Here is a 25,723-nt window from a genome sequence, read left to right on the forward strand (position 1 = left end):
CAAAGCACATACATTATATGGTCAGATGGAAAAAACATTTATATAATGAGAAATTGTTAGAGATTGTACATACACAGTTGCCTAAAATTTATTTTCAAATACATTGCTGAATTGCTGTTACTGATAGCAATATTTTAAAGTTCTTTTTGTAGAAAACACTTTTCTTTTTTGTTCTTTACAAATTGGTCCCTCTCATGGTTGATTATAAATCTTGTTTTTCATTTTTTTCCTCATATTAATTCATATAAACTCCTCTTTATAAAGATGAATTTTAGTTTTTAAAACATTCTTCAATCATTATTTAATAGGAAGAAGAAAATAATCTCATTTCCCAATTTACAAATTCTTTATGATATAATTTTATATTCACATGAAAATATCAAGTCTGTCCTTCATTGCTAAAGACATATGTACTCTCTGACTTCAGCAAATTTAGAGTAAGTACTGTTTCCTTTTTTAGGATGTCTCTAGTTTAAAGGTTCAGGGGAAGGTGTATTGTTACACCTCCTAAACCTTTTAGGCACATGACTTCACTTCTCTGTGCTTCACTTCCTTTATTTGTGCCATGTTTATGATAAAAAGGCTTATCTTACAGGGATGTAATAAAGATTAATAAGCTAATGCATAAGAGAACATGGACAGAGAAATACAAAAATAGTCATCTTTCTTTGGTTTAATATCTAATTTTTAAGTGTTTATAAAATGAGTCATTCATTTTAGTAAATTCTGCCAGTTTTTTTGGGGGGGTACTTACCATGTGTAGGAACTCTAGTAAAAATGAATAGAAAAACTATATTTTAAGGTGTTTACATTTTAATGAAGAAGAACACTGAATTATAATATAAGTGGTTAATACAAGTAATATTATGAGACCACCATGGTAGAACTCACTAAATCTGCATAGAGCAATCAGATTAAAAATTCATGTGAATTTGTTGGGTGAATAATGATTTACCTAGTAAGTGTGTTTGACCGTAGTTATTTGAATAAGTCATGAAAGATAAATACTGAAGAACTATTTATATTGCAAATAGAAATGGGAGAATGTAGTAAAATTCTGACTTGATCTTATACTGGGGAAAAATATCCTAAAAATGTTACTGGGAATACTGACAGAACTGGAATATGAAATGTAGACTAGGTAATAGATCTTTATCACCACCTAATTTCCTGAAATATATCACTGTACTGAGCTTCTGTAAATAAAAAGAAAGAAAAAAGAAAGGAAGGAAGGAAGGAAGAAAGAAAGAAAGAAAATACTTATTCTAAAATGTACCACTGAAATATTAAAGGAGTCAATGGGAAGAATAATATTTGATAATTTGTGATTCATTTGATTTTTTCATATATTCCAAAAATGATCTCAAAAGCATTCATAAATATTTCCTGTTCTTCTCCAAGGAACTGGAAAGTATCAAAAACTACTCTTAAAAAGGAGTAAAATGGTGAAGACAGAATGATGAAGCTTGTGGCAAAATGTTAAAACAAATTACTGACCAAAATATATAGGAGTGTATGTGTTATTTATGCAACTTTTCTGTGAATGTGCTGTCACTTCAAAAGAAAAAAATAAAGAGAGAAAAGGCTTACTTGAAAGACAAGTTCATTAAGAGCCATTGTAAATATCCTAAAGGCTAAGTTCATTGGGTATTTAGCAAAGCCAACATGTAGAAAGGATCTGGAGCCCATGAAAGAGTATGATTAATTTGTAAGTAGTTCAGGATGATAATTTGCATGTCAGTGTGGAAAATTTAGAATACAGGCCTTCACATGTCTATACAGAAACTAGCTTAGATATTCTTAAGCTGAAAATTTAAGAAATATTTTGCAAATTATTGGATGAAGTTTATGCCAGAATCATGATTTATATACCAATAAATATAGAAAATCTCAAATTCTAAATATCTGAATTTTTTTCCTGCTTGACAACCTGTAATTATTACAGAACTCTATTAAAAAGACATATGTTGGGGCTGGAGATGTGGCTCAAGCAGTAGTGCGCTCGCCTGGCATGCGTTTGATCCTCAGTACCACATACAAACAAAGATGTTGTGTCCGCCAAATACTAAAAAATAAATATTAAAAATATTCTCTCTCTCTCTCTCTCTCTCTCTCTCTCTCTCTCTCTCTCTAAAAAAAGACATATGTAACCGTTTGGGTGGGCTTAAGCTAAGTAGACAGTAAAAAATTAGTATCATTGTAGCCCTAGAATCCAATAAAGATTAAATAAGTTAACGCATAAGAGTTATGTTGAACATTAGTGGCAATTTAGAAATTGCTGTCAACAAAAACAGAATAAAATGCTTTAACCATTTCTAAAATCAATATCCATCTTTATTAAGAACATTTTAAAGTGGAGTTGAGAAGAAACATCAGAAATTTTAAAGCAGCAAAATAAGTGATTATGCTAGTAAATTTCACCTTTAAAAGTACAGAATAAGCAAGTGTTATATTTTTGGAAACTTTATATGGTGATTTCACCTATTTTTCCTAATACTTTAATGTTTTATTTCTTAGTCTAGAGATTAAGATATTACTTCAAATGATAGTCACTTAAAATATTTTTATTGCTAATCTCTTAATAGCAAAACTTCTCCAGGTAAGTGCCTCTGTGTTTCATACATAGAATAATTATTAGGAGATGAATTAAAGTTAATGGACCAAGTTCTCAAATAATATTTCACCATTTCCTTACTGGGAAAAAAAAAATATCCCTGGATGCTTTTGAGATATTGATTGAAATATGGGGAAAATATAAACTTTGCACACATTTTCTAGACAGTAAAATCATTAAATAGATTTAAGTTTTATTTTTTTTCTGAAAGAAGTGATAATAATTTGTTACATTTGTTCTTGCATAAACATACCTTTATATAATTTTATATGATATCTATGCATTATTCTACTTTGAATTTTTCTGTCAAAAGAGCTGAAATACAGAAGCATAGTCCAATGTAATTTATTTAGAAAAAATAAACTTTCTTTCTTTCTGAGAGGGAGATACAAGAGAAGTTTTGGAAAATGAAATAAAACCGGAGATTTGCAGACTAACAAACTGATTTTTAACTATGATTTCTCAGGATTATAACAGAATATTTATTTTCATGGTTTCTTGATACTGACTATACTGGTTTTATTTTTTCTTATAAAAATTTTAGGAGAATCCTTTATGGACTCTGTATGCAGAAAAGTTTCTGAAGATTTGAAGTGGTAAAGGTTTTCTACTTTATTTTGTTGTAAAACAAAGATATGTAAATTTTTTGAAATTGCTGAAACTCAAGTATGTTATCCTTAAAAGAATATGAAATCATTTGTAGGAGTTTATCCTGTTTCATGCAGTCACAGTTACTAATAAATAAAAGTAACATAGTTTTCTTGTTTTAGATATTTTAAATTATTTTTGTAAATCTAGAAGATGTTTAAATGATATTTGTTGGAGTCTGTAAACAAGTCAAAGTAACACCTGGAATTTTGCCAGGGGAATGTTAGAGTTCGTAAACAAGTCTGGATGGTGCCTGGCAAAATGTCAGAGGGAGTGGTTTGAGAAGTAACAAAAACAAGCCATTAACTGTGGAGATTCCTTATTGGTTGACTGATGTATCTAGTTTATGCTAATTAGATAAGCTCTGTGGAATGTATAAATACTGCTCCTGTCCTGCAATAAACGGCTCCTACTCCTGCTGTATCAACTACACAAGTTATTCGTCACCCCCCCCCCCCCCTCAGTTATTTTGCTGCAGCCAGCCGGACTGCGGCAGATATTCAGTTTTTTTACTGTTTGTTTTGCTAGTAATAATTTACATGTATATTATATTTGTAGAAAGAGGCTTGGTTTAAGGGATAATAAAGTAAACAGAGTAGTGTAAAATAACTGTTTTATTAAATGTATTTAAACTGTATTTAAAGATTTAAATGCTTGATGATGCTTTCTCTAGTAACAAAAAATTGAGGCAAGAATTAAACAATGCAGTTTTAATTTATCTTTTTGGATATTCTTAGCAATTGGAAGCATGTGGTGAGGAGCCAGAAGACAGAGTAAGATTTGAACCAAGCTGTTACTTCTCTCATGAATCTTCAACGTAGAATGGACATAATGTAAAAACTGTATTCATCTAGACACCAATCTTCTTAATTCCAAACTGATGAAACAATGAATATTTCTTCATGCTTCATTGTATTTGGTGCTTGGTTTTCTCAAAAATATAAATTATAATGAAAGTTGCAATTTTAAAAGTTGTGCTTTTCTTTCAATTTTCTGTTTGTTTTACTTTTTATTAGCTCTTTCACAGATAAGACACCTAAAATGTGTTTAATTATTTTTATAATCAATACAAGAGTTTAAGTTTCTTTGTAATTTTACTACTTAGGGTAATAGGAATTTTGAAATATAGAGTCTGTAATAGTTCTTTTTCACAGCAATGAAACAGGGCATATATGTATGAGTGACAAAGTTAAAAGAACATAAATTTTGTTTATAAAATTTAGTATTTTGTTATTTATTTTTTTCTTTTAAAATTCTGTGGATTATACCCATGGTTTTATTTATACTGATAACTTGTTCTGTACCACTGAATAACACCATTAGCCCAATGCAATATTTTTGCAACTTGATTTGAAAGTTTGCCCTTGAGGCAATTAGGAATTGGGATTGTGCAATTATTGACTAAACTTAAATTCTTATCTTTTTTTTTTTTTAAAAAAATTAGGGATCCAGTTTGCCCTTTTTATAATCATCAATTAATTAGAAAGAACTGGACCAACAGAAAAATGACAGAAATTGGGAAAAATAGATGTATGGATAAGCAAAGATATTGCACAGTGCTGCAATGAATTCATAATGGAAGGACAAATGACAAGAATTGGTGCTAAGAAGAAAGACATATTTTTTTCTTTGATGGCTTAATGATCAGAAGTAAATTTAATCATGGCCAGACCAGCTTCCAGGTTACAGTAGTGCAGACTATAGATTAAAAGAAAAGTTTTCTTTTATGTGGAGAGTAGAAATCTGTGATAAGGAAGATACTTGTGGGGCAGACATGCCTTTGCACTAGTACCCCCAAATGACAACAGTATCATATTTGCTGCTAAGTCTGAAGAAGAGAAAAATAATTGGATGGCCGCCCTTGCTTCTCTTAATTAAGGATCATATAGCTGAAGGCAACTTTTTTGTAGTTCTATGTATGCAGTACTGTAGAAAAGGTTTTATAGAGTTTGTATGTTCTATAAAATGATAGGAAACTGGAATCTTCAGTTGATTAGTTTTCTCTGTTGTATTTAAAATGTTTTTTTTTTATTTATGTATCAACAAATTCCTTTCCTTTTGGTTTTCTTCTTAGATTTGAAATTCCAGATCCAGAACCTACTGAAGCAGACAAAGCGGCAATAGAGAAAAGTGAACAGCCATTCAGTGTTGGACTTCGAAATAAATATGTCCAACCAGGACAACTTAGGTTTTAATCGAATATTACATTTTCTATGTGCCATTAAATGTTCAGTTTATAATAAACACAAACGTTCTTAGCTCTTAATTTAAATGTAAGTATTAGTGTTAACTTTGTGATCATTAAATTTCCAAATTTCTTTATCTATGAAGCTATTGTAAATAAATTCTCTGAAGAAACGTAGCATGCTATTTGCATTAGCTCTCTCTCAGGCATGTGATATGTTTACAAATCAAAGTGTGTTATGGTGAGTAAAACTGAAATGGGAAAGGAGGGGCAGCGTGGGGGATAAAGGAAAAAGAAAAGCAGCCAGTCAGTCCGGGGTGTATCCGAGAAAACTCGGTCCTCCGCTGTTTCCTTCCACCTCTTTCCCATAGAACTAATGAATGTGTGAGCCGGAATTCTAAATTAAGAAGGGTCCCACACAGAGCCTGGAGACCCGGTCACTTCCCTTCCCTTCCTCCCCGAGTGGGCTGTCCAGGGCGATAGGGTGACAGGCGGTGGGGTTCTGCTCGCATGGACAATGAGGTGCCAAGGGGCTGGTGATGGCCCGCGGGATCCCAACCCATTGGAGGGAGGTGGCCCTGCCTCCCTCAGCTCCTCAGGACAACTCTCCACAAGCATCAGCTGCTTCCCGGCGCAGGGACGCGGCGAAAGCCCGTGGCGGCGGCGGCTCCCATGGGTCAAGTTCGCGGCCGCCCGGCGCTGGGAGGCTCGGCCTCGCGCGGTGGCGCCACGTGGGGAAAAGTTTGCAGGAAGCTGCGGGGCCTCGCGCGACCTGACGCCCGCTCCCTCTGCGGCGCCTGGTCACGCCCAGGCCCCGAGCGCCCCGCGGCGTCCCCGCCCGGAGCCTCCTCCTCCGACCCCAAGGGTCGCCCGGGGGAAACGCCTTGGGCCTCCTCGGGCGGGTCGAGGAGCAAGTGTCCCGGGAGGACGCACGGTGCGCGCGGAGGGTCGGGGGCGCCCGACGGGGGCGCCGGAGGGTAGCCCCCGCGCGCGGCGTCCCGCTATCCCCAGTGCGCAGGCGCGGCCGCCCCAGCGCGCATGCCCTGGGCTCCGGAGCGCTGCTGGACCCCAGCTGCCCACGTGATCCTGTTGGCTGCGGTCCGGTCCTGGCCGCCACTGGCTGCGCGGCTTGGACCTCTTGCGGCCCGGCGGTGAGTTTCCTCCGTGAGCAGCGGCGCGGGCGTTCTCCCGCGCCGGGACGGGCGAAGTTCCGCGCCCCCACTTTGCTGCGACCTTTGCGGGCTCGCCGGCGGCTGCGGGCGGCGAGCGTCTGCGCGGGGCGGAGGGACGCCGTGCCCGGGAGGGAGGGCTCCGTGTCAATTTTTTTGTGCGACCGACCAACCGCGGCCGGAGCCTGTGGCGCGCGGGCGGCGAGCGCGGGGACCCCGGCGTGGCAGAGCCATGGATGGACCGGATCGGGGCCTTGGACTCCGCAAAAAGCTGCGGTCAAGGTCGCAGCGAGACCGGGAGATGCGCTCCCGGGTCGGTCTGGGGGTCGGCTCGGCGGGCGGCGGGGCCGGCTGGACTCGGGCGCCCTCGCTCGCTTCGTCGTCCGGCTCCGACAAGGAAGACAATGGGAAGCCCCGGTCCTGCCCAGACCCCCGCGGAGGAAGCGGAGCGAGTCCACCTTGGCCAAAGAGGACATCATCCATGGGTTTGCCAGGACCAGCTTTGTCCCTTTTGAAGCGCTGGAGGTAAGCGCCCCCTCCCCCCGTCTGCCTTTATGCACAAAAATTGGAAAAAAATGGTTTCTGTGTTCCTTCCAGAACCAGCACTGTTACTTGCACTTGGCTTCTGCTCCTAACTTTGCCACTCTGTATGTATTTAACCCTAAGCAAATTTCATAATCCTTTGTACCTCATTTTAAAGGTGTTGAATATATAGATTGCTACTATCTCTTCCAGCAGTGGAAGTCTGTGATTTTACAGATGACTGAATGCTCTGAATAAGATTAAGAAAGCTTTTTTTTTTTTTTTTTTTTTACAGTGTCTACAGGTCAATCCAAAGTGCTGTTAAGTGTCCTCAGCTCTTAGGTTGTTTGGTATCATTGGAAACTATAGTATCGAGTTTTTTTAAAAATAGGCTGAAATTTTCACTTGTCTTAGTGTTTCACTTTGACTTGTAGTGATCCCTACTTAGAACTTTAGGGAAGATGGGTTAACTAGTGCAGAGGATGACAAGATGTCTGGAAAAATCATTATTTGAAATACTCTCCAGATAAATAAATAAATATTCTCCCAGTATTAGGGATTGAACTTAAGGGTGCTCTTCACTGAGCTACATCCCCAGCCCTTGTAAGAATTGCTTTATTTTGAGGCATGGTCTCACTACATTGCCCAAGTTGGCCTTGAACTTGTGATCCTCCTGCCTCAGCCTCCTCCATAGCTAGGATTGCAGGCATGTGCCACCATGCTTGGCACTCTGGTTATATTATTTATTGTGCCGCTATATGAATTTTCCACCTGTTCTTTTAACTAAACTTAATTGTGTGTGTATATATATTTATTTATTAGGGGATTCTATCTTAAAATGAAATAGCGGCATAAAAAAGAAAAACCACAAGTATTACAGAAAGTCTTTAAATAGATATTGGTTTTAGTTTTACCATGTATAACCTGTGTATCTTTGTGCAAGTTATTCAAATCTCTGATCACCTGGCTCCTTGGATGTGAATTCGAGTGATAACATTGCTTATATTTCTTTATATCTATAGGGTAAATGCTGGCATTACTCAAATAAGAAGAGCTTAGAATTATAACTAATGATAACTCCTTCAAAAAGATGTTCTAAGAAGTAAAATGGGCCTATGAAAAATTCTTTGAACATGAAGTCCTATCCACCTGTTCATCATTATTAATTGTTACTATTGTTAGGCTTTTCATGCAGAATGCATGCTACTTAATTAATATTTGGATTATCAGATATGAGTTTTAATTTGTGGAATAAAGTTTTTCTTTAATGTTATCAAGACAAATTGCATTAATATTTATTGGTACTATCTTTGCCTTCCTAGAGAAGTCCCTACATTATCATGATTTATTTCATTTATTGAACGTTTATTTTAAATAAACATTTAAGAATGTATATTTACTGTGCTCTGCTTTAGCTATATCAAATTTTGACACACAGTGCTTTGTTTTCAGTGTCATTGAAATTACATTGTGATTTGCTATAAAACCCTTGTTTTTTGTAAAAGAATGCTTTTGAAATTTATTCCTGTCCTAATTTTTTTTTTTATTTGCAATTGGTTTGTTGACAAAACCAGGTCATTTGTTTTATAGTTTGTCTTACTCAAAATTTTGGTGATGTATCCTTGTCACATGTTTCTTTGTCCCCTCTATTTCCTGAAATTTGACTATTAAATCTAGAGCCTTAATCAGGTTTTAGTGACACATCTCTGGCATGGTGGCACTCGCCTGTAGTTTCAGCTACGCTGGAGGCTGAGGTACGAGGATTGGTTGAGCCCAGGAGTTAGCCTGTACAACATAGGGAGACTCTGCCTCCAAAAAATAGAGAAAAAAGAAAGAAAACTTCATAGGTATTATTTTTGTGTTACCATTAACTGACAGTAACATGTTATCATCTTTTCTAATGTTAACCATCAACAATTATTGTCTGCATCTTAAACAGTAATTGATAAAGGACAAGAGTGTATGTAAACATTACTTTTAACTGTTTGTTGAGATATTTCTATAAAACAAACTCACTCATATCAGCAATTTGGCTCCCTAGATCAAATTCAGTCAGAAAAGGTCATATGAAAATGGGATAATTTCTTTCTCTTTACTGGATGTTTTTTTAAATAATGGACTTGTTCTCTAGCATGAACATGATGAAGAGTTATTTTCTTAGTATCATTATGAAAGCACAGAATGGAACGTATGTGATTGTTTCAATTATGGAATCATGACACCAAATTTGTTCAGATTTTTGCATTAGAAACCATCCTGAGTCCCTCTAACATGAACTCCAATATATTTTCACAGTTTTCTTAATTGTTTCAAGATCATCTTGTGCATTTTTTATTACTATTATTATTATCAATATATATTATACAAAGTAATGGGTTTTACTCTGACATTTCCGTATAAACATGTATCATATTTTGATCATGTCTACCCTCCATTCTACTTTCTCTTGCTCTTTGCCCACCCCACAGTATCCTTCCCCCTTCCCAATAATTCCTTTTCAATTCATCTCCTTCCCACTTTTTACCCTTTGAAAGAACACTAAGGAATGGTCTATTTGGCTTTTTTTTTTTTTTTTTGGTGGTGGTGGTGGGGAGGGGGGAACTAGGGATTGAAGCCAGGGGTACGTAGCCATTGACATCCCCTGTCTATTTATTTTTACTTTGAGTCAGGGTCTCACTAAGTTGCTAGGGCCTTGCTTAGTTGCTGAGGCTGGCTTTGAACTTTCGATGCTCCTACTTCAGCCTCCCAAACTGCTGGGATTACAGGTATGCACCACTATGCCCAGCTCTAGTTGGATTTTATGGTAAATCTATTTTTAGTTTTTTGAAGAATCTGTAAAGGGTTTTCCATACCAGCTATACTAATTTACATTTTCATAAACAGTTTATACAGATTCATATTTTTTCCACATTTCAACTAGCATTTGTTATTTTATTTTTTGCTTTTGCTTTGGTTTGTTTATTTATATGACAAGAGCCATTCTGAATAGGGTGACAGGAATCTCCATGTAGTTTTTTGTGATTTATTAAGGCTAAAGATATTATTTTTACATATATTTGTTGTCTTGTATTTGTATTCTTTTGAGAAATGTCTGTTCAGATCATTGGTCCAGTTACTGATTGGAATATTTGTTCTTTCTGAAGATTAATTCTCTGTCAGATGAATAGCTGGCAAAGATTTTTCCCCATTCTATAGATTTCCTCTTCACTCTCTTGGTGGTTTCCTTTGCTGTGCAGTAGAGTTTTGATTTATTGTAATCCTATTTGTCAATTGTTGCTTTTGTTTCCTGAGATATCAGAGTACTATTCAGGAAATCATTGCCTGTTCCAGTATTTTGAAGTGTTTCCTATATGTTTTCTTCCAGTAGTTTCAAAGTTTTATGTCTTAAATTAAGATTTTGATCCATTTTGAGTTGATTTTTCTTCAGGGTGATTGAAATCTAGTTTCAGTCATCTGCATGTGGATATCCAGTTGTCTTAGTACCATTTGTTGAAAAGGCTTTTCTCCAGTATATGATTTTTGGCACTTTATTGAGATCAGCTGTCTGAAGATACATGGGTTTATTTCTGGGTCCTCAATTCATATATATATATATATATATATATATAGAGAGAGAGAGAGAGAGAGAGAGAGAAAGAGAAATTGTAATGATAATTGTATTATCTGTAAATAGGGAGATATATCTTGTTTATGTTTATATTCTCTTTTTTAATATTTATTTTTTTAGTTGTAGTTGGACACAATACCTTTATTTTAATGTGGTAGTGAGGATCGAACCCAGGGCCTCACATGTGCTAGGCAAGTACTTTGCTGCTAAGCCATAACTCCAGCCCCTTTATATTCTTTTTTGTTGTATCCGTGTATATCTGTTTTTATGTCTATACTAGGTTTTTTTTAATTAAAATAGCTCTGTAGTATACTTTATTTATTCGCTTGTTTAGTCATTTGTTTATTTGTTTTTTGCATTACAATTCTTAATACACCTTTATACCACAATTTATCATATCTTTGATTGTATATAAGGTATGTTGACACCAAATTCACATCTTCATATTTTGTATACTGATGAGGGTCTCTATAGTATATTTTAAAATAAAGGATTACAATGCCTATATCCTTAGTCCTTTTGCTCAGAATGATTTTGATTATTTGTGGTCTTTGTTCATTCCAGATGAATTTTAGGATTTTTTTTCTATTTCTGTGAAGAACTGTGAAAGATGTCATTGGTATTTTGATTGTGATTGCATTGAACCCATAGATCACTTTCAGTACTATGGCTGTCTTAACAATATTAATTCTTCCAATCCATGAACACGGAAGATCTTTACATCTTCTACTCTGTAATCTCTTTCTTCACTACTTTCCAATTTTCACTGTAGCAATCTTTCGCCTCCTTGTTCAAGAAACACTGATTTCTTTCTCAGTCCATTCATTACTGATATATAGAAAAGCTATTGATTTTTGTATATTGATATTGTATCCCTACTACTTTGCTGAATTTATTTATCAGTTTTGAGTCCTTTGGTGGAATCTTTAGGATTTTCTCAGAATATAATTGTATTATCTGCAAATAGGGATAATTCAACTTCCTCCTCTCATATTTATATCACTTTATATATTTTTCTTACCTAATTGCTCTGGCTAAAATTTCAAGCAATGTACTGAATGAAAAGGTTGAGAATAGATACTCTATTTCCTGATTTTAGAGGAAATGCTTTCAGTTTTTCCCCATTCAGAATGATGATGGATATAGGTTTATCATATATAGCTTTTATTATAATAAGGTATCTTCTTTCTATATCTAATTATTCAGAACTTAATCATGAATGACTGTTGAATTTTACCAAGGACTTTTTCTGCATCTATTGAGATGATCATGTGATGTTTATTCTTGATTCTATTTATGTGCTGTATGCTGTATTATATTTATTGATTCATATATATTGAGCCATCATTGCATCCTAGGAATGAAACCAACTTGATCATGATATATGCTATTTTTAATGTGCTGTTGAATTCCATTTGAAAGTATTTTATTGAAGATATATATCATCTATATTCATCAGGGACATTGGTCTATAGTTTTTTGTTGTTGTTGTTGTATCCTCATCAAGTTTTGGTAACAGGGTGATACATTGCAGAATGAGTTTGAAAGGGTTTCTTTCCATTTTAATTCATGGAATAGTTTGAGGAGCATTGGTGGTAGTTCTTTAAAAATCTGGTAAAAATTCATCAGTGAATCTGTCTGGTTCTTATACTTTTTTGTTGGGAAACTCTTTATTACTGCTTCAATCTATTGCTTATTGTTGATCTATTTAGATTTTTTTATGTCCTATTGGTTCGATTGTGGTAGGTCATCTGGGCCCAGAAATTTGTTAATTTCTTCTAGAATTTCCAGTGTATTGGTATATAGTTTTACTCAATATTGCTAATGATCCTATGAATTTCAGTGATGTGTGTCATATTATCCTTTTTTCATCTCTTTATTTCTTTGGGTTTTCTTTTTTTTTTTTTTTTTTGGTTTGTTTAGCTAAGTATTTGTCAATTTTGTTTATCTTTTCAAAGAACCACCTTTTAGTTTAATTGATCCTTTCTATTCATTTATTTCCTGTTCTGATATTTATGATTTATTTCCTGCTACTGATTTTGGATTTGGTTTGCTCCTGTTTTTCTAATGCCCTGAGAAATACCATTAGATTATTTGTGTTTGCTGTGGTGATTTTTTTAATGTATGTACTCATAGTTATAAAATTCCATCTTAGTACTGCTTTCATTATACTTCTGAAATGTTGGTAATTATGCAACACTGGCTGAGTCATAAAGAATTGAGTGTATGTCTTAGTTGTGATTATTGATCCTGAGTATATCTTAGTTTAAGTTTCTTATGTTGTGAAACAGGAATATTTTTTTCTTTGAGAATTTGATAAAAGTAGTCCTGAGTGATTCATTTCAGATTATAATGACAACTTTTATTACTGCTTAAGTTTTTGTTTTTATTTATTTTTAAAGTTTTTGGTACTAGGGATTGAACCTAGGAGTGCTTTACCACTGAGTTACCTTCCCTATTACCCCCTCTTTTTTAAAACAAATTTTTGAGATGATTTTGCTTAGTTGCTGAAACTGGCCTTAAATTTGTGATCCTTTTGTCTCAGCCTCCTGAGTTACTGGGATTCTAGGCATATACCTCCATGCCTAGCGTATTAGATAGGGTTTTAGAGGGAAAGTAAGAGAAGAAAAACTTGGAAGTGAATATTCAACTCTCTGTACCAAAGTAAGATGACTTTCTTCTTTTTTTCAATCCTGCCAAATATCACAAAACCTGGACATTATGAAGGAAAAAGAATATAAAGGTTTTTTTTTTAGTTTTTTTCAATGTAGTAAGAAAAAGTGGGAGCAAGTAAGTATTTTCTTATGCAATATCTTAGAAGAGTCTTCAAATCTTGTATAAAATAAGTGGTTTTTATCTTGAAATTGCATATAGACACTGTCTTTTTCTTATTAGACTGCAAGTGCTCCTGAAACCCCTCTAATAAATAAGCACTGCCCAACTTTTTCGAGGTCCAATACTATTTCCAAACCATATGTTTCAAACATCCTGCCATCAGATGCACCCAAGAAGAGGCGTGCTCCATTGCCTCCAATGCCAGCATCTCAGAGTGCCCCTCAGGACCTTACAAACATACAGGAGAGGCCAGCTTCTTGTGTGGTGAAATCCACAAGTGTGGAGGAGACTGATAAGGTGGGTAGGTTTGTTTTGTTTTACAGGATGAGACAAGGTTACGTAACTTAGACCCCCAAGAAAGTTAGTAACAGTTATTAATATGTAATAACATGAATAAGTACTTAACTAAAATTGGTACTGGAAAAAGATTATATGTAGTTTGATTCAATGAAGAATAAGTTGCTATTTTATGGAGCTTTTTTTTTCAAGCAAATAGCTGGTCTATAAACATTATGTCTTACTTAATGCATATATTACAGATGAAAATGCTTATTTTCAAATGAAAATGTTTTTAAACAACAGTCTTTGTGCTAATTCATGGGCTTCTAATTTGTATGTCTTCTTTACCTAATTTTGAGATTCTGCAGAGGAAATACTTGTGTCTACCTAAAATCAATACTAAATCAACATATTGTGATTACCTTTATGTGTTCTTATGTTCAAATCATTGTTCTATGTGTACCTTTTCCTTTAAGTTTTACTTTTATTCTTCTTCTTTATTGTCTTATTTTTACTCCCCTATTATTATTGGTTCCCTTTAATCCTAAATTTGGGAATCTATTAGCAAACAGCTTTTTATGACTAAGCAATCTGTACATTCTTGCTTTATTCATGTGGAAAGTAGATGATTTTTCAAGTAAGTGTGATTGAACATAAGATGATGTATTATGTTGCTTGTAATCACACTATGATTTAAATGACTTTGAGAGCAATTTTTATTTTGAAGTATTCAAGACAACAGGTCGTCTTCTCATATCTGGTTGAAGGATTTTATTTCCTCCTCAGAAGTTTAGTAAATTCTAGCCTCAAGAAATGAACTCTTCCCATCACCTAATATGCATTTGGGTACTTTCTTAATTTAAAAAAAAACCCAGCAACTTGATTATAGTTTTTTTTTGTAAACTATCATGTGTGTCTTTAGAACATAGCAATTTGAATAGAAACACATCTTTAAAGAAATGCTTAATGAAGTTGTTACTTAGAAAATCAACTCTCTTATTTCTATTAAGAGGTCTAATTTAATGTTTGTGGTATAAAATCTCATAAATCAGGAATTTTTTTCTGTAATGGAGTCATTTTTCTGACAAAGTTTTCCAGGGTTACTGCTTGGTAGTTGAGTGAAGCTTTGCGAAAAAGGTGATCGTTGAGTTCAGTCTTAAAATGAGTGTGGGAGTCCATCAGTCAGGTGGAGGACCCTGTCCAGAGATTCAGTTCCTGAATACAATAGCTTGCCTGGGTGTGTGCAAGGATCAGATTGAACCAGCAAGGAAATCTAGAACCAAGTCAGGGTCAGAGACTTCATTTTGTGCTTGTAGCTCCTTTGCATTTCTTCATAGCAAAAGCATTTTCAGGATTTTTTATACTTGTATTTACCCTAAAATTACATCCTAAGTATGTAAGTTATTATACTCTCAAGTAGTTACCAAAGCATCTTTTTCTGTATATAGAAGAACCATTTTTTATTTATTCATTACAAAAGTGCATGTATGCACACACGTGAATTCTTGGTTGCCTAGGTATCTTAGTGCCTTTTCCTTACATTCCTGGCCATATTTGATGTGAATAGTCACCCTTTGGTCCTGATTTTTTATCTTCTGCTGCATCTCACTGTGTACCTCCATACCTTGCACAGATCCAGGAGGAGTCAGTTTTTGTTGTTGTTGTTTTTTTTTAGATGGGGATTGAACCAATGATGCTTTATCACTGAGCAACATCAAAAGCCCTTTTATTTTTAATTTTGAGACAGAGTCTCGCTAAGTTGTTGAGGCTGGCTTTGGACTTGCAGTCTTCCTGCCTGAGTCCCTGGGATTACAGGTGTATACCATGGTACCCTGCTAGGAACCAACTTCTTATACTTTAACCACATCCTATTTTTATTTTCCTTGCTGTCACTCTTTTACCCATTGTCTGAATTGGAGATACCTGAATTCATGATTCACTATGTTCACTCTACTCTTTAAGAGGCAGCACATCTGTTCTTTTGTTAAATCCATGGGCTGATAATTTTCACTATGTGATTTTAATAGTGTCCCCCTATGTCCAGGTCTTAAATAAATGAAGTCATATTTAAAACTAGTGTTTTGTGGATGTACTTATGGGTGTAGAGATGAGAGCATCTTAATTTTAAGTTAGACCCAAATCCACTGGTGAGTATGCCAATGATGAGTCCACAGAGAGGGCACTTAAGGTGAAGACAAAGCAAAGGTGATGTCATGCTGCTGCATGCAGCTAAGGAGCACCAGCAGCCAGCAGAAGCCATGGGATCATGGCCTTTCCAACACCTTGATTTCCTTGATTTCAGATTTCTGGCCTTAGAAACCATGAAAGAAGAACTTTGGGTTGATCTAAGCTACTCAGTCATGGTAATTTGTTATAGCAGTTTTAGGAAACCAATATATCAGTAACTCCAATTGTAACTCCAATCCTGGTATTCTTCTGGTTGTACCTTGACCTCACTGTTACTTAGTGACTCATTACACCTATAAATCAACATATTTAAAACCAAAATCATTTTTCACTGCTAGACTGAAAAGCTAAAGATCATTTTTTACTTTTTTCCTTATTCTTTCACATCTACTTAGAAACTAATTCTTCACATAGTCACCCTTCATAATGTCTTCCATTTCCTTTGCTGAAGTCATTCCTAGGAAAATCCAGGCAGAGTAAGGTGAGAAATAGTATTGAACTTATCCTCAGGATGCTCTAAATGGAGCAAGCTGCCACATTTCTATTTGTTAATTATCACTTCCCAGTTCAGAAATCTCAGTTTGCTGTGATTAATTTTCTGGGTCTCAAGTTTCTTTACAGACTGATCATAAGTTTTAAACTTTTAATCCTCGTCATTTTCAGGATGCTTTTAACTCTGACCACAAGATTTGACTTATTGTCTCTCATGTGAAATCCTGCTTCCTTTCCTTTCATAATTGAATGGCCCGATTGCACTTACAAAAGTGCATGTATGCACACATGTGAATTCTTGGTTGCCTAGGCATCTCAGTGCCTTTTCCTTACATTCATTCCTACTATCCCATTCAGTGGATCCTGTTTTTTTTGTTTTTTTTTTTTAACTTAAGAATTTTTTTTTTCAGATTTTAGCATAGAATACTTTTTACTTTCTCTTAACATGTCTCCCTTGTGCCTTTTTATTTTTTATGTATATGTTTAGGTAGTATGTTCATATATTACATAATGCTAAAGATAAAAAGGGGAATACAGTGAAAATCATCCTTTTCTGCTTTGTCCTCAACTAAATTCTTCTGCCCAAGGGCAACCAATATTGACAGTTCAAGTCCCTTTCAAGAGCTAATGAATCTATGCAAATTCAAGTCAATACTCATACTACCTATTGTTCTTTTCCCATGGTCATGTGCTACCTTATACCATGTTATTCCTCACTTTTGGTACTTAATGATTCATTTTGGATATCCTTATTAGAACATAAAGGGCTTCCCTTGTTTAAAGATTGAATAATATTACATTGATGGATATAACAGGATTTACTTACCCTGTCATCTAAAGATAAATATTAGGGTTAAATTGCTATTGTTCAAAGCTTAAAGCTCTGTTAAATTTTCCTTTTGTCCTCTTCCAGCTATAGGGCAGGAATTGTATTCTCCAGCAAAATCCTATAACACTGTAGGTATTCAAGAGAATTGGTGGTATAGTACAGAGAATTGACAAACATTAATAAGTAGAGCTTCCACGTATCCAAGTATATTATATACAATGAGAATTTGTCATATCACAAAATGTTAGTATTTATTTCAGTTTTGTATTTGTTGAATTTTCTGAAACACTTGGATAACATAGGTTGCTTATATTTAGTTTTATGGTAACTGGACCACATGGCTTTTAGCAATGTTTTCTTAGGCTTTTATAGAAAATCCAGAATTTTGACAACCTTATATTTAAAAATCAAGGATGAACACCTAAAACATTATATTATATATTACACTGTGCATATAAATATAATTAACCATTGGATTGACATTAGTTATATACAGACATTCAGAAAATTCAGCAAAGCATATCAATTACTTAGTTTACTGATTACTTGCTGAGGCTGGTCTTGAAATTGCAATCCTCCTGCCTCAGCCCCCTGAGTTACTAGGATTACAGATGCCACCACTCCTGGCTGAACTTTGAATTTTAACAAGTCACTATTTTATGTGATTGAAAGTATAGGCATGTTGGGGAAAATGTAACTGGAAGAAAAAATATTTGTACAAATCTGTTCTTAAGTATGCAAAGAATTTTAGATACACTTATATCCTATGATTTTCATTGTCTGTGATGCAAAATAAACTACAAGCGTGCACTGTTTAACAGAAGTACAGTGTTGTAATCTTTTCCATTTTTTTTCTTCCAAACTATACTAAAGCAGAAAGCAAATATTGGAAATATTTATGTTATATTAGAAATAAAAATGCTTACTTTGTATGAGTAAAGTGACAGAAAATAGAGTAAGAGAGATAAATACCAGTAATGTCTGACAGTGATTTATAATTAGCAGTTTTATCCATTTTGAGCTTTGAGTTCATTTTAGTGTTCTTTTAAAGTCACTAATACTATGTTTCCCACAGTCAAGGCTTACCAATAAGTTAGTTCATCTGTATCTTGAAAAAAATTGTTAAACACATCTCTTTTGTATTTTTTTTGGCTGCCCGTATTTAATAATTTGCCTAATTCCTCTAAGGCATTTCTCAATATTGGCAAATTAAGATATTTGGATTGTGTTTTTGGAACTTATACTGAAATTATTCACATTACAGGCTGTTGATTTTCTGAGCTGATTTTGACAACTGATTGTGCAGTTTCCAAAAAAGATTCATAAAAGTTTAAAATTAGTAAAATAGTCTAAATTTTTCTTGGAATAGTTCTGTACCTAAAATTTTCCCCATTTAAGACTGTATTTTATAGAATATATATTTCACTGTCAATTTCATGTCCTTAAATTTTTCTGTACTTTTTCTCCATTATTTCAGGCTTCATGTCATTTTCCCTATAAAGGTAGATATATTCCTATCTACAAAAATGTTCATTTGAAAAGAAAAACTTTCCAATTAGAATTTTTCTGGCAGTTTTTAATGGAACTTTTGGAGCATTTTGTGGTTCTAATGATTCAAAATGTCAATTCTGTGACAAAATATAAAATATTTGACTCATTCTCTTATTTATGCAAACCATATCCCATGCATTAGTATAGAAAATGTATACAGTTATATATAGTAAGACCAACATGTGTGAAACAGGAAGTCAGAAATGCAGTGACTTGACTCAAATTGAAAGTGACTTATAATTATGGAACTAAAACTAAGTTCAGAAATCTAGTTTCTGCACTGTATGTGCAGAAACTAGATTTATTACATTAGAAGAAGAGGTAAAAGAGTTGAATTTGTGGATAATCTTGACTCAGAATTCATAGAACCTTTGGGAGAATTTTTCATTTGACATATTTGGTGTGTCTTTGCGGCTTAGAGCTATGTGTATACAACACCCACCAGCTTTTCCACTGACCACTAACATGGTATGCCATTTTCTTGGGATATTGAGTTGTGACTGAAAACACAGTCGGAATAATCTCTAGTGGATATTTCATTTTGTCTCCTTTTGCATTCTGCTACAAACACTCAAAGATTGAGCAAATGAGACTTTTGCCATCTAGTATTATGCAAGTGAAATTTAATACCTAGAGTATTCATTTTTAATAAGTAACTTAATTTTTTAAAATATGTGCTGTCTTCATCTTTTACTCACTTTTATATCAATGGCTTACAAGCAGATGATGTATCTGCTTGTATGAGTAGGTATATATTTGTTTTCATTTTACTTAATTGATTTTAATCCTACTTTTCAACAAAGTAATTAAGGCTGTACTCTTCTATATGTAAAGTGTGTATTTGTAATCTTTAAGAAATATACTGTTTTTTAATCCAGATCATCGGGTAACATTTTATTTTCCCCTCCACTCTCCTCTTATCATATGGAAAGTGGACCACACACATCATTCTACAATTGCTTAGGAACAGTGGTTACCATGGCATTTGCAGTTTGATACATGGAATACAGCTGTCTGTACTTCCAAAAATGACTGACTGGTTTCAGTAGAAAAATGCACTGGCACAATATATTTAATCTTTCCCAGATATAAAGCATATTTTGTCATTGTGGTTTTCATAAGGTTCATTTCAAGGGTCAGAATAACAAAAGCAGTGGTGAATGCTTATATATTGACTTTTAATATTACATATCAAGTTTAAAGAATATTACCCAGTTAATCTCCACAATAACCCTCTGTATTACTACTTTTTAGTTTTCTGCCCAATTTACTTCTGACCGAAAAGTAAAAAAAAAAAAAAAAACTATGCTCATTATAAATTTAAATTTTAAATAAAAATATTATTCAAAGAACAGTGGGTTGTGGGATTAATGTGGATTTCTCTTCCTTATCTATTAATATGCAAAAAAGTTGTTTCTCTCTAAAATTGCACAAGATATTCATAAAACCATATTGAAAACCATCAGTGTTAGGAGGCTTTCTTGACCAGTCCTTGTGGTTCAGAGTTTGCTTAGCCTGTCTGCCATGGGAGAGATTCACCTTTCAGTGGTAATTGGTTTGTGTTAAAAGAGGCCAGGCAGAGAGAAGCGGGCGTCTTTCCTAGAATGATGGTGATAAGCTTATAGAGGTGGGGCACTGTCTGGAATGAAGCCAGCTATACATCTTTGGTGCATTTTTTGGAATCAGCTGAATTGGCCCCAGTTTGTTTACCTGTAGGTGTTTCATATTTCCCTACCCTGTCCCTAGAAAGACTTCTGCTAAAATGATAACAGAAGACTAGAGTTACCACCATTCCCTATCTTTAAGCTTGATCATGGGCTCTGCGCTCTTCTGGTTCATCCTGTCTTTTCCCAACAAGATATACTATTGAGAGAGGCCCTCATCTTTGGTCTTTAACAAAATGTAATAAGCAAAGGTTTCTCAATAACAAGAATTGGTTGTATGCTATCGCAGAAAATTGTAGGGCTTATGAAATGAAAATGCATGTTGCTTCAAGAGAAGTGTAAAAACATTTTCAGGTCATAACACAAGTTGTAAAATTTGTAATTTATTTCTTCTTTGCATAGAGAAGGGCTGGAAAAAAGAAGTATATTGTGGCAGAACAGGAATTGTCGTGGTTTGGAGCATGGTTACATTCTATTCTTGGGCCTATGATTTTTTTTTTTTTTGTCCTTGTCATTTTCTTTTCCATCATCATCTTCATTGAACTTTTCTGTGGCTTGGTTTTCTCCTCTGTAGAATAAGGTTTTGTAATTGTGTTCATCAAAGTGTCTTCCAGCTCTAGTATTGTAAAATTATTTTAATCCTTTTATTGTCTTTTAAAATTGGACGAAAGGGCTTTGTTGTGGGAAGCTTTGATCAGTGGTAATGAAATGGTGATGCCTACTTCAACTCTGTGAGGATTTATGAAACCTAAACTACAGAAGCAACTTAAGACATTGAATAATGGACATCTTTCTCCCTGGACTCCTGAAGGACCACATGGGTATCACTAAAAAGTGCTCAAAGACTTAGTTTCATGAAGATGTGTTCAAGTTAATGAAGTTGCTCAGATATTCAAGTTAATGAACATGAATATTTCATACTATCTCATAGTATTTACTAGGAATATATAGCTGGCGAAGAATAATGTTGATCTGTACCTTAAAAAAAATATGTGTGTGTGTGTATATAAAATTTATAATAATTTTACAGGATTTCTTAGGTTCTCTCTATTTACCCCGCTCCTCCCCACATGTGAAAATAATATTGTAAACAGATAATAAAAAAACTCCTAATAGATATATTAAATAACATTATTAAAATTAGGCTACTGTTTATATGCCTTAATTCATTTTTTTCTTTTTGTGTTCTTTAACTCTTATCTAGAATGCATTGATTCCAGTGACCCACATCTTATGATTCACCTAATGATTAATAAGTGACCTAGTAACTAGTGCAAAGCTAGTCATCAGTCTTTTGAACATTATTTAATTCTGTTTTCAACTTTTATTTAGTTTCACTTGAACCAGTGAATTTTGATTTGGATGAGAATTGTGGGACACTAACTATCTGGCCTGGTTTTCAACCTGATGTTGCCCTTTTTGCTAGAGGATTCTGTTGTTTCCTTGTAGTGTTTCCCTTTTCAAAGAGCACACAGTTTGGTGATGTGTGTTTCTATTACAGGCGCAGTGGTCACTAATGGCAGACAGACTTATCAGTAGCTTTAACTAAATTCAATAATTGAATATCTCTAATGATTAACCATAACAGTTTCTCCTGGTAAATAGAAACCCATTTTCTCATATTGTAAACCCTTTAGACTTAAAATAATTAAATTTTAACCACTGTTAAATATATATGTATGTGTGTGTGTGTGTGTATGTATGTGTGTGTGTGTGTATGTGTGTGTGTGTGTGTGTGTGTGTGTATATATATATATATATATATATATATATATATATATATATATATATATATATATATATATATATATATATATATAATTTGTCCAAAGGAAATGTATCCTGGTTATAAAAGGTAAACATTTATAAATTATTCTTTATTTAATTCTTCATGTAAACTTCACCTGTTAGATTGTTCAGATTTATATACTCTAATGCATATTCACGTACTCATCACCAGCATTTAACAAACTAGTGTTAAATATTTAACTTTTATTAAAGTCCTTCATGGTATGATGAAATAACTTGAGGTGATTAAAGGTGGAGAATTGTAGAACAGCGAATTTGGCTTATGCAGCGGACTAAGCACAGGTTCCTGAACATTGAACACTGTTGGGTTTTAAAGTTGATAATAACTGAGATTGATTCCAGTAGGACCCCCAATGCCATTGTCACCAAAGAGAAAGGCAGTCATAAATACTTCCTTTTTTTAATATCCATACTTTTCACTTTAACCTTAATAACTATCATGTTTTTATTTTGTTTACGGAATACATTCACATGTCATGTAATAACAGCTGATAAATATGGAACATGTACTGTGTACTAGGCACCATTTTATATATGCTGAGATCATTTAAGGATCACAGCACCTTTTAACATAGATATTGTTACTTTTTATAGATGATGAGACTGAAGGTCACAGAGACAGTAAATGACACGTTTCTTGGTTCTGCCCCTAGTGTTGACCCCATAGTCCATTTTGGGGATCACCATTATGGTGAGCTATCTTCCAACATAAAAAACTTCTATGAACCTCCCTCTGGTTTAAAAAGATACACCTTCAGCACACTAGGTGATTGAATTCTGATCAGTGCAAAAGTACAGTTACTTAGAGACTATTGGGAGCGCATCCTGAAGGAAACAGGAGAATATATTCTAAATGGAAACTTGTGTATTACTTAAATAACTGTGGTAATTTAGGAAGTCTACTTTCTAGCTGTAAGTATTCCTGTGTTTGGAGCCTTTCCAATCTTTTGTATTAGGATATATATATAGTATACATATCTAAATACACCCAGCTTTCTTGGCTACAGTCTAACCAAGAAATAAATACTTAAGTGTTCTAATGTAAATACTCCATCTTTTCCTGCAGACTTTCACCCAAGAGAAGGATATGTTCAGTAGATACAGACCATCTTTTCCTCAAGACCAAGTACTCCTCCAGGTTTTCTTAGTAGTGATATTTTAGTCAACCCCAAAAAACTTCAAATTTGACTTTTAGTAACTTTCTTTGGCTGTTACCTTAGCTGACTGAAGCTCTTTTCTGAGAGTCTCTTTTTATAAAAACAACTAACCTCTTATGTATCCCATAGGACGACTGAAAATATAAAGCTATTTTTTAAATGCTATTACTGGTGTTACATCTCAAAATTTACATTTCTATTATTAATCTTGTGTTGATTATCTAATCTCACAATTCTTATTAATTCAGAACTCCTGCTTTTGGATCATCTTATACTAATTGTTACATTTATATTTTGTCTCTTTATTTAGCAAGTTTTCACTATTATAAGATGGAATCTAGTTATGACAGGCACAAGTTCTACCTCATATCAATTAGTAAGAATCATGTCTCTCCTAATGTCCTTGTTCTGTGGGTCTGTGTTTCAAACTGCAACTCTAGAAATGTACACCCATTTATACCAGTGTTTTGTAGAATGATTATACTGTATGTGCTTCCCAAGGTATCCATAGCTTTGCATTCCCTCAATTGTCTTCATAAATGCTATTTATTTATTCTGACAAGTTTTAAATTCCTTGTTCATAGAATTATACATATTCTGTACAAAAATGCTAGCTTATTTTAGGATCTCCAGACTGATAAATATATGAATATGTGGGTATTCTGTATTTGAGTTATGGATATGTTCAGATGAATTTGTGAGTATAAAAATTCCTCTATTTTTAAAATTTCTATGCTGTCTGCTTTACTGTATTATGAAAGTCTTTAGCTCTTAAACACTATTGTCTGTGAAGTTCATATCATGACTGCTTTTAGCATGTAATAGGCGAGATCCATAAGTGACAGTGATTGAGAATGTGGCCTAAGGTGGAAGTATTTTTATTATATACCTCATGAAAGCAATCAGTCCAAACATGAGAAACATGAAACTAAGGAGGAAGATCAAAGATGTCATTACTTGGTGTGTTTTTACTGCATTGTTACTAATAAACCAGGTCTGCAGTGAGAGTGATGCTTGAATAAGGCTAAACTGAAGTCAGTTTCTCAAGAAATAACATCTTTAGATTTTTAGACAAATATTTTAAAATGTACTTTTAGCATTTAACAATCTCCTTGAGTTTCTCTGAATTTGTTAATACTATGAGAGATCAAGTGAAAGTTTCAGACCACAGAGGCTTTATAATCTACTCAAATCAGTAACAGTTAGTTTCTGGAATAGTACTCGCTCTTAAAAAAAAAATACTACGCAAGGGAAGAGGGAGGGAAGGGAGTGGAGGAGGTTGGAGGTTGGAGGTTGGATCCTTTGCTCCCATCCAAAGGTGGGTGAGAGAAACCTGAGTCTATAGGGATATGCTGGCTGGCCGGCATGGTGGGTATTGCTCCTGTTCTTGCATGTGTGGATTCTGCCTGTGACACTTTGGCTCTGTGTCAGAGAATGGTGAAGATTGTGTGTGGACGAATGATGGATGGCATTTTTCCGGGCAGCTCTTAAAGTTCGTTTTAAGTGAGCAGCTTGGGATTTGGTTTCTTTGCTGTGTGTATGTCTACTAGAAAGAGAGAAGCCAGAAGGGCTATGTTGTGCAGTGACCCTGTGCCTCCAGGGAGGAAGGAACTGTCCCTTTTCAGGCACCCTCTGAAGTAGACCCAGTGGGAAACACTTCCCAATGAGCCTGTCTCTGTTGAAGGGGGCATTGATGCCTCTATATGGAAGCCATACTCTCACCAAAAGCCGGGGTATCAGTTTGGGATTGAAATTGATATAAATCAGCTGCTCCAAGTGAGAGGAGCTCTAGGGTACAAAGCCTGTGCCAAGGCAGGAGATGAAGAGGGAAGGAGACCCCCAGAGGTCCTTTCCTCAGAGGAAAGAGTGAGGCGAATGTGGGCAGGGGAGCAGTGGTGATGGATCTGCTAGGGTTGAGGCTTGCAGACTTGGCTTTCTGGCTTGAGACTTCGTTTTAGGACACCAGTTTGTAGTAAAAGGGGGAAATGCAGACTGAGGCTAACAGGAAACATGTGGGGTTTTCATATGACTATGTTGTGCGTTTTCAAAGGACCTAATAGAATGGAAAGCAAGAACAGCTCCTAGTTAAAGAGACACTTATGGGGATAATTTCATTCTGATTTGCAGAAGGCTGACATCCGCCCTGATGTATATTTAGATGCTGTATATTTCTGT

General features: G+C 34.9%; 1 protein-coding gene across 1 annotated transcript in view; it reads left to right on the forward strand.

The window, feature by feature from the left end:
* Positions 1–6,556: 6,556 nt before the first annotated feature.
* The window catches only part of LOC139704678 (nuclear pore membrane glycoprotein 210-like), a 64,523-nt gene continuing 45,356 nt past the window's right edge, over positions 6,557–25,723 (forward strand). The window contains 1 exon segment of the mRNA XM_071607744.1: positions 6,557–7,141. Coding sequence (XP_071463845.1) covers positions 6,849–7,141 — 293 coding nt within the window. The 5' untranslated portion in view covers positions 6,557–6,848.

The sequence above is a fragment of the Marmota flaviventris genome, chromosome 2 (assembly GCF_047511675.1).
Source record: "Marmota flaviventris isolate mMarFla1 chromosome 2, mMarFla1.hap1, whole genome shotgun sequence".
In the NCBI taxonomy this organism is placed as follows: Eukaryota; Metazoa; Chordata; class Mammalia; order Rodentia; family Sciuridae; genus Marmota; species Marmota flaviventris.